General features: G+C 47.0%; 1 protein-coding gene across 1 annotated transcript; it reads left to right on the forward strand.

The window, feature by feature from the left end:
* Positions 1–656: 656 nt before the first annotated feature.
* Positions 657–9,506, forward strand: LOC149304351 (uncharacterized). The gene is made up of 4 exons (XM_089479580.1): positions 657–740; positions 3,702–3,759; positions 8,478–8,905; positions 9,011–9,506. The coding sequence occupies exons 3-4, from the start codon at positions 8,510–8,512 to the stop codon at positions 9,425–9,427; spliced, it is 813 nt and encodes a 270-aa protein (XP_089335706.1). The 5' UTR covers positions 657–740; positions 3,702–3,759; positions 8,478–8,509; the 3' UTR covers positions 9,428–9,506.
* Positions 9,507–9,712: the final 206 nt, after the last annotated feature.

Below are 9,712 nucleotides of genomic sequence, written 5' to 3' on the forward strand. Positions count from 1 at the left end.
GAGCAAGGGAATAAAAGAAGGCAAGGGAGGGAGGTGAAGAAGGAAGGAAAGAAGGGAGGAGGGTAGAGGAGAAGGAAGCAAGGGAAGAAGGCAGAAAAGAAAGGGAGGGAGGATAGAAGGGAGGAAACTGAAGGGAAGGTAGGAAGAATGAAAGAAGGAAGAAGAGGGAAATGGGAGAGGAAAAAGAAAGGGAATGAAGGACTGAAAGAAGAAAATAAAGGGAAAGAAAGGAAAACAAAGTAAAGGCAGGAAAGGAAAGAAAGAAGCAGAGACTGAGGGAGGGAGGGAACGAAAGATTTTTGCAGGAGAAGGCTTGTGTGGTGACCCGCCTTGAGCGAGTCTCTTTCTTGGGGGAAGTTGGCATGTAGGCCTGGCTTTTTCCAAAGGACTCAAGGCAGCAGGGGCTCCGATCCCTCTCAGATGCCCCCTGCGCCCCTCCCCCCGGGGCCCTAGCGCCGCCGGGTCACAATCCCGCATCACAAACCCGCCTCTCTGGGTCCTTCCCTGGCTGGCTGCCCGGCTGGCTGGCTGGCTAGCTGCTTTCCCGTGCGGCCCCAGAGCCCTTGGCCCCGACCACCGGGCGGAGGGAGGGAGAGGGGGCAGATGCCATGGGCCCCCTGCCCAGCCAGCCCTGCCTGGCCCTGGAGGAGGAGGGCTGCTGCCTGGAGCTGCACGAGACCCTCCTGGTGCTAGTGGTCCTCGTCCTGGTGGTCCAGCTGGGACTCAGGCTGGCCTCGCTGGTGAGGAAGGAAGGGGCCCGGGGGCAGCTGGGTCCGCTCTGGGCCCCGAAGGGAGGGAAGCCCAGGCTGCATCCCTATGGCAGACACTGGCCCCACTTGACCTGCCATGGCTCAAGGCTATGAGATTCTGGGAGCTCTGGGGGCCCAATCCAACTGCACGTCCCAGAATCCCATAGCCTTCAGCCATGGCAGGTCAAGGGGAGCCAGGCTGCCTGGTGTCTGCCATATCGATGCAGCCTGTTTCAGCACCTTGGAGAGCTGCCCTCTTTGGAAGGATGCTGGAGGAGCCCCTCTGGGTTCTAGCCTGAACTCCAGGCAGCTGGCCCTAGTCTTATAGCAGGCTCAGCCCCTTGAGGAGAGGATCTCAGGATTGGAGGGGGCACCCAAGGACCACCCAGTCCAACCCCCTTCTGCCCTGCAGGAATACCCAGCCCAAGCCCTCCCTGGGACAGATGGCCATCCAGAGACTCCAAAGAAGGAGTAAGGCATCCTAGAGTTCGACAGGACCCCAAGGGTCATCCAGCCCAGACCCAATCTGCAAAGCAAGAATACAACCTCCAAGTCCTCCTGGGACAGATGGCCATCTCCCTGGGAGCAATGGTCATTCAGCCTCCGTTGCAAAGCCTCCAAAGAAGGATCATGAAATCATAGAGTTGGAAGGGACCCCAAAGGTCCTCCATTCCAACCCCCTTCTACCCTGCAGGAATGCCCAGTCCAAGCCCTCCCTGGGATAGATGGTCATCCAGCCTCTGCTTAAAAACCTCCAAAGAAGGAGGCTCCACCAGACTCCAAGGCAGTGTCTTCCACCATCAAAGCTCTTGCCATCAGGGAGTTCCTCCTGATGTTGAGGTGGAATCTCTTTTCCATTGTTCCAGGTCCTTTTCTCTGGAGCAGCAGAAAACAAGCTTGCTCCATCCTCAGTATGATATCCCTTCAAATATTTAAACAGGGCTATTCTGTCACCCCTTAATATTCTCTTCCACTTACTTCTGCTAGGTCAAGATGACATCTGACTAGAATCATAGAATCCTAGATTTTGAAGGGACCCCAAGGGTCATCGGGTCGAACCGCCTTCTGCCATTTAGGAAGATACCCTCCAAGCCCTCTTTGTGACCGATGGCCATCCAGCCTCCATTTACAAACCCCCAAAGAAGGATAATAGAATTCAAGATTTCAAAGGGACCCCAAAAGTCATCCTTCTGCCATGCAGGACTACCCAATCCAAGCCTTCCCTGTGACCAATGGCCATCCTGCCTCTGTTTCAAGCCCACCAAATAAGGAGACTCTCTCATAGAGAGTTCAGACTAAAATCCAGAGTCAGTTAGCTCTGCCTTTTCCATGAGAGCCACAAAACCACTACTCTTAGGTAAAATGGACTGCTTGGATTGGGGCCTTCCATTGTTAGGGCATAGCTTTTGGCAGGGCAGGGGGCAAGAAATAGGAACAGCATCCCCTTGCCTCCACAGTCATTTTGCCTGGGGACAGGGTGATGGCATAATAAAATTAATAACAACAACAACAATAACAATAATAACAATAATAGGCAGTTCCCCCATTGGCTAGTAGCTGGTGTAACGGTGTCCAATAGAATAATTTTTGCTGCAGCAAATTTGCCTTCAACTGTTCTGCCCTTCAGAGGAGTTAGGCCAACTTAGATGCCAACACAGAATGGGCAACTTTGTTGGGGGGCAGTTTTGCACACACCCCAGAATTTGCCATCCTCCATTCAAGCCCATGCATGAACACATACACATACAAACACACCAGCACTGCCCCAGGATCAGACCCCAGTGCCAAACTGGGTGCCACTGGGAAACCCATCCAGAGGCAGCCTTTTTCCATGCTTCCAAACAAGTCTTTCTCTGCTCTACTGAAATGTCTTGTTCAGCACTGGAGATCGACGGCAGCTACAGGGGATTTCCTTTATTTATATATAATAATATATATTATGAAACACACATACACAGATAAATAAACTTTAAAATCAAACCATATACAAAATCCCTTTTGACTCTGCTACAAAGTGCATCCTCACCTCCGGGAGCAACTTTACCATTTCATTAATCCGTTTTCCAAAACTGCAATGTCTCTCATACTCCTTTTTTCTTTTAGAAATACCACACTCTACCAGTTTCTTCCATACATCTTCAAAATCATTACTTTTCAAGAATTCTTTTTTAAAAAGAAACTTTAACTTCTCTACATCCCCACAAATACCCCTATTATTATTTTTAATTAGCATTATTTTGGGGCAGTTTTTGCCCCCAAACTTAGGGAAAACCCTGAAATGTGCGGAACACAAAAATATCCCCATGCCGGCCACACAAACACCCCCAACGTTTTTAAAAAGATCATCATTTAGGGGTAATTTTTGTCCCTAAATTTACACATTATTAAAAAAAAGAATAGCATAGGATTCACCCCCAAACTCACAGAAAACCCCTTAATTGTGAAAATACAAAAATATCCCCATGTCATTCCCATAAACACCCCCAATATTTTTAAAGCATGATTTTGGGACAGGTTTTGCCTCCAAACTCACATTAAAAAAAACCCTCAAAGGTGTGAAAACACAATTAAAAATATCCCCATGCCATCCCCACAAATAGCCCAGAGCTGCATACTACTCCCCTATCCCTGTTTTCCTTTGCAGCTCATCTCAAAATGGCGACAGGATGTGACATGACATCGCTTCTTGCCTCCATTTTGAGAGGGACTGCAAAAGAAAACAGGGACATTTGCACTTGGTTTTGGTGGTAGGGGGTTTGCATCCGTGAAAGGGGGTTTGGGAGAGAAAAATTGCCCCTGCCCCCCAACGCTGGGCAATACCACAATGACCCAGATGTCCAGAGAGTGGCTCCGGACCCATGGGACCTCCTTATGGTGTGGTCAGTAGGTCATTGCACACTGGCCCCAGTCTTATATATGACCCTCTGTGCCATTCTCTCTTTCTCCATCCAGGTCTGCCAGTCCCTCTGCTGCCTCCTTCAGCGTTTCTTTGGAGTAGCTCTTGTGAATGGTGAGTTGAGGGCAAAGTGGGTCTGGGCTCAAGTGCAAAACCTCCCATGTTCCCAATTAATCCCATTTTTCCAGCTGCTTTTAAAAGGTCCTGCTTCCCACTTTTGCATTCAGCTTTCTTCAAGCACTGCAAATTGAGAGCAAAGTTTGGAAGGAGTTGACCTAAATTAACTCAATGATGCAGAGCGGAAATGAGAGAAGAGGAGAAGGGCAGCCTTTTATTTATTTATGTCATTAAAATGTTTTTATTTTTATATTTTATTAGAGTGAGTGTATACTTGCATTACAATTCTTATATGCTTATACAGCTGTCCTTCCCTATTCACTAGGGTTAGGGGCATAAGACCCTTGTGAATATGGAAAAACTGCAAATAACAAAAACACCATGTTTTTACCAGAAAGGACACCTCTCTAGGAATCTCGAGGTCCTCCAGGGCAACTCTGTGGTCAATGTCTGACAGACACTGACCATCGAACTGCGCTGAAGGAGCTACAAAGGCCTAGGAGAGTGTCCTCTCTAGGAATCTCTAGGTCCTCCAGGGCAACTCTGTGGCCAACGTCCGACAGACACTGACCATAGAACTGCGATGGAGGTGCTACAAAGGCCTAATAGAGTCTTCTCTCTAGGAATAATCTCTAGGTCTTTCAGTGCAACTTTTAGTTAAAGTTGACCATAGAGTTGCACTGGAGGACCTAGGTATTCCTAGAGGGAACATATTAATCAAATCCATGAATAATCAAACCTGCAAATATCGAGGAATGAGTGTATATCTATTTGTCATCCAGCTTTATACAATTTTTAGATAAAAAGCATTAAAGGAAAACATTTAAATAAATGTTGTATTTTTTAACCATGACTATTGTCTTCTTCATTGTTTTAAAAAAGTCCTTACTCCTTATACTTCCATTGATCACATTTGCGTTGTGTGATTGTTTCTTGAAAGTTAAATTCCACTTCCGCTTAAAGTTACCATCACAGTTGACTTCAGTATTTCTATTGCTCCCGTCAAATCTCCAGACCTATTATCCTTATTGTAACAACTATCCTTTGATTCTATTTCCACCTGTTTTTGCAGTGTTTAAATCACTGCGCCCCAGTCCTTCTCAATCTCTCCTTCCAAATTTTTCATGTCTCAGATTGGTCAACTGATCCATTCCCATCATATCCTGCAGTTTTAATAACCATTCGTCTCTAGTCGGTAGAGTGCATGCTTTCCAATCATAAATAAACTTATAAACTAATGAATTTTGCAGAAAAGGACAAGATTCTGCCTTTCCTCTTCTCTTCTCTCCTCTCCTCTCCTCTCCTCTCCTCTTCTGAGTTAATTGGATGCAAACTCCTTTTACCTTTTGGACTCAGTTTGCAGCAATGGAAGGAAGCTGAGGACAAAGGAGGAAATGGGGAGCAGCCAGGACATTTTAAATGCAGCTGAAAAAGTAGGACGGCGGAGGACTAATCGGGACAAATGGAGAGTGTGGTTTCTGCATTAAATAATTTATTTGAGCAATATTCATGCACCACTTTTTCTTAGTACATTTTTGGGAAGAGGAGGGTAATGCTTTGAGGACATCTTTTGTACTTTGCATAGTTTGCAGCAATGGAAGGAACATGAGGACAAAATGAGAGGAGGATAGAGAAACCAGGACAATTTAAAAGCAGATAAAAAGTGGGGGAGAAGAGAAGAATTGTCGCTGCTTTTGGGGTGTGTGTGTGTGTTTTAGGTTTTCTGTATTATTACTTGTTGCTTGTAATAAACTGCCTTGAGAATAAGATGCCAGAGAGACACGGCGTCATCCTTCAAAATAAAATACGTCTATAACAAATGCTATGACACTCCATACTCTAAACATTAGCATTTATTTGTGTTGCATAATGAGTATTATATAATTTCTATCTGTTGTTTTTTAATCGGCTCTTTTAAATGACGGCTTAAATTGTTGTCTGTTGCCATTTGCTGTTTTATCAGTGGATTTCTTTTATGTCTCCAGAAGAATTACATAACAGCCTCCAAATAGAAATGTTCAGAGTTAACGGCATACGATAATTGCAATTGCCGTACTGGCAGAAATTCCCAAGGGTCACAGATTCCGGAGCGCCTTCTTTCTCTTTCCATCTGCTCCTTCGCTTCTCTTCCTCCACTCCAGTTCTTTTCTCTCTCACTGGTCTTTCTTTCCCTCCATCTGGGACTTATTCAGCCCTTTCTTCATCTGCCCCTTTACAAAGCAGAAATACTTTCCTTTTCCCTCTCTGTTTATCTTGCAAATGACTGAAGTTTGGAGGGTCCTATTGAAAAAGGAGCATTGGAACTGACCAAAGGCCCCTAGGAAGAATGAATGGCTTTGCTTTGCTTTCAGCTTCATTTCTAGGAATGGTTAGGGAAGACTGCCACCTAGTGATCAAAGATGTTGGTGCAGATTGTGGACTGAGTCTACATTTGTGGCTTTGACTTTTATGGATTTGATTATTTGTGGATTTGACTAATATAATCAAATCATAGAATCATAGGCTAGGAAGAGACCGCAAGGGCCATCTAGTCCAACCCCATTCTGCCATGCAGGAACTCTCAATCAAAGCATACCCAACAGATAGCAAAACAAAAAGTACATTTCTATACCACTTATCAGTGCACCGAAGCACTCCTTAAGCGGTTTACAAAGTGTAACCTAATTGCCCCCAACAACCTAAGATACTCATTTTAGCGACCTTTGAAGGATGCAAGCCTGAGTCGAGCTTGAGCCCCTGGGCTGGTGTTGAACTCACAACCTTGTGGTTTTGAGTGAGTGGCTCCAGCCTCTGTTTAAAGGCCTCCAAAGAAGGAGACTCCACTACTTTCTGAGGAACTGTGTTCCACTGTCAAACAGCCCTTACTCTCAGGAAGTTCCTCCTGATGTTGAGCTGGAATCTCTTTTCCTGGAGCTTGCATCCATTGCTCCAGGTCCAGTTCTCTGGATTAGCAGAAAACAAGCTTGCTCCATCCTCAACATGACACCCTTTCAAATATTTAAATATGGCCATCATGTCACCCCTTAACCGTCTCTTCTCCTGACTAAACACCCCCAATTCCCTAGGTCTCTCCTCATTAGTGCTTTAGCCTTTATGGTTTTCAGACCTTCCACCATTTTGGTTCCTCTCCTTTGGACACATGGCTCCAGTTTCTCAGCATCCTTTTTGAATTGTTTTGCCCAGAACATGGATACAGGATTATTCCAGGTGAGGCCTGACCAAAGCAGAATAGAGTGGCACTGTTACTTCCCTTGGTCTTGATTCCAGACACTATACTTCTGTTGATGCAGCCTAGAATCGCATTGGCCTTTTTATCGAATGTTGAAGTCCCATTGTTTTTGCATAAAGTGAATATAATCACAGATGGTGCATCTACGCTGCAGAATTAATGCAGTTTGACACTGCCTTAACCGCCTTGGTTCAATGGTATGGAATTCTGGGATCTGTAGTCTTGTGAGATTTTCTGGTGCCACCACAAATCCCAGGATACCATAAGATGGAGCCATGACAGTTAACGCGGTGTCAAACTGCATTCATTCTGTGGTGTGGCAGCAGCCTGACTTCTCTGTTGTTGCTGTTGTGGGCCTTCAAATCTTTTCTGGCGACCCTAAAGCCAGTGTTTTTTTGCCAAGTTTCTTCAGAGGGCTAGAGGAGGTTTGTCATTGCCATCCACTGAGGGTGAGAGAGTGTGACTTGCCTAAGGTCACCCAATGGGTTTACATGGTGGTGCCAGGATTCGAACCCTGGTCTCCGGAGTCATGGAACAACGCTCAAGCCACTACACTATGCTGGCTCCATGCTCATCTCTAGGGTCTCCTAAATACCTGCACAAAATTTCAGGTGTTTCAAGCTGGGGCAAAGACAGATACACATATACACACACACAATATTATTACTGTTTCATATGTGGCTGCATCCGCACTACAGGAATAATCCAGATTGGCACTGCTTTAAGTGCCATGGTTCAATGACTATGGAATCCTGGGAACTGTAGTTCAGTAGGCGTCAAAGCTATCTGACAGAGAAGGCTCAATATCTCTACAAAGCCACAGTTCCCAGAATTCCATAGCATTGAGCCATTCAGCAGTTAAAGTGTTGTCAAACTGGATTATTTCTGCAGTGTGGATGCAGCCATGTGTTTGAATACAATGAGTCCTTGGTATCCGGTGGTAGCCCTGTGGATACCACAATCCACATATGCTCAAGTCTCATTAAATACAATGGCATGTGTAGTGGTTTGGTCATTGGTCTCTGGAGACCAGGGTTCGAATCCCAGCTCAACTATGAAAACCCATTGGGTGACATTGGGCAAGTCACACTCTCTCAGCCTCAGAGGATGGCAATGGCAAACCCTTCTGAAAAAACTTGCCAAGAAAACCCAATGACAGGTTCACTTTAGGGTTGCCCTAAGTTGGGAGCCATTTGAAGGGGCACAACAACAACAACAACAACAGTCAAATGTGTCCCTTATTTAAATCACAAAACCAGGGTTTGTTTTTAGGAATTTATAATTCTTTAAAAAGATTTTAAAACTGTGGATGCCTGAATCTGTGGATAAAAAAATGCATGGATCTGAAGGGCTGACTGTAGCTCTTTTAGCATGATACTCAAAAGTCATCAAGGTAAGTGGATGGAGCGGTCAGAGTTGGATGCCGTCCTTCAGTGCAGCCGTGGATGATGGGCTCTGAAATTATGTTTTGTTTCCTCTTTCCTAGAATTCGAAAAGCCAACGGCTGCTCCCACCCCCATGAAGAAGACCCATATCCGAAGGCCCTCTGCCCAGTGGTCAGAGTCAGACGTCCCTCGCCGGAGGCGCTGGGAAAGCAGTCCTCCGCAGCCCCGCTGCGTCCACTGTACCCTCGAGCCGGTCAAGCTCACCATGAATGTCCAGAACGACCATTTGCCGTATAAAGAAAACCAGCGGGTCGGGCGGAAGCCGCAGCCTGACTACCCGACGTACCACCTGTCACACCACCCGCCTCACTGCGATAACTGCGGATGCGAAACCCGGTACCGTCCCCGAACTGCCTCTGCCCCTGCGGCCTACATCACCCGATACCGGGATGTGGCTTGCGGCTCTTCAGAGCCCATGTTGTTCTTAAGCAGCAACGAACGGCGAAACACCCTTGGGGTGGTGAACGAGATCTATCCGCGGACACAGGAGATCTATCCGCGGACACAGGAGATCTATCCACGGACACAGGAGATCTATCCGCGGACACAGGAGATCTATCCGCGGACACAGGACATTTATCCGCGAACGCAGGTCGGAGAGACGCAATACCACACAATGGGGACCTCTCCGGACGCCGAATATCCAGGGACCAATCTCACACGTTCCCGTCGGCCAACCAAAGTTTACATCTACCCAGTGCACCCACAAACCCCGCCAGGAAGCCGGGGAGCCAGCCCCGATAGACTCCACCGGCGCCGTGCGACGCTAGGTCCGGAGGAGATGCAGGAATACAATCCCCGAGAGCGACGTAAATCCCGGGAAGTTGATCGGCAAAGCGGAGGGGTGCCGGGACTGTCCCGGTTCCACAACTTGGTGTCCGAAATGACCACAGGGATGGCAGTGCAGACAGAGCCCCCCAACACGAAGCAGCAGCAAACGTGGCCGGAACAGATGCCCACCTCCGACTGGGTGTACCAGCCATTGAAGTAGTAGAAACAACGGGAAAAGATGGGGGAGAAGAAGGAAGAAGAAGAAGAGGGGGAGGAGGAATGAGAAAGAGGAAGAAGAGCCCTTTGCTACCCCACCTTGACTCATCTTTGGGCTGGGAGAGAATTAAGGAAAAAGAAAAACAGTTCCATGCATTACAGAACCAGTGCCACAAAGGAGCCTTCACTTGCTTTTCTTGGTTCGTGTTTGCACCCGAGCCGCCAGCCTGGTGTCCCTCCAATGTTTTTGGCTATGGTCAGCCCTCCGCATTTGCGGCACTGACTTTTG

Source organism: Sceloporus occidentalis, unplaced genomic scaffold (assembly GCF_023333645.1).
Source record: "Sceloporus occidentalis isolate IW3139 unplaced genomic scaffold, rSceOcc1.0.p SCAF_14, whole genome shotgun sequence".
In the NCBI taxonomy this organism is placed as follows: Eukaryota; Metazoa; Chordata; class Lepidosauria; order Squamata; family Phrynosomatidae; genus Sceloporus; species Sceloporus occidentalis.

What these genes read in the sequence shown, in the direction of transcription:
- LOC149304351 (XM_089479580.1), top strand. Translation starts at nt 8,510, where the DNA reads ATGAAGAAGACCCATATCCGAAGGCCCTCTGCCCAGTGGTCAGAGTCA. An exon ending in CCCTTGGGGTGGTGAACGAG is followed by an intron (nt 8,906 to 9,010) that starts ATCTATCCGCGG and finishes CGGACACAGGAC; the next exon opens with ATTTATCCGCGAACGCAGGT.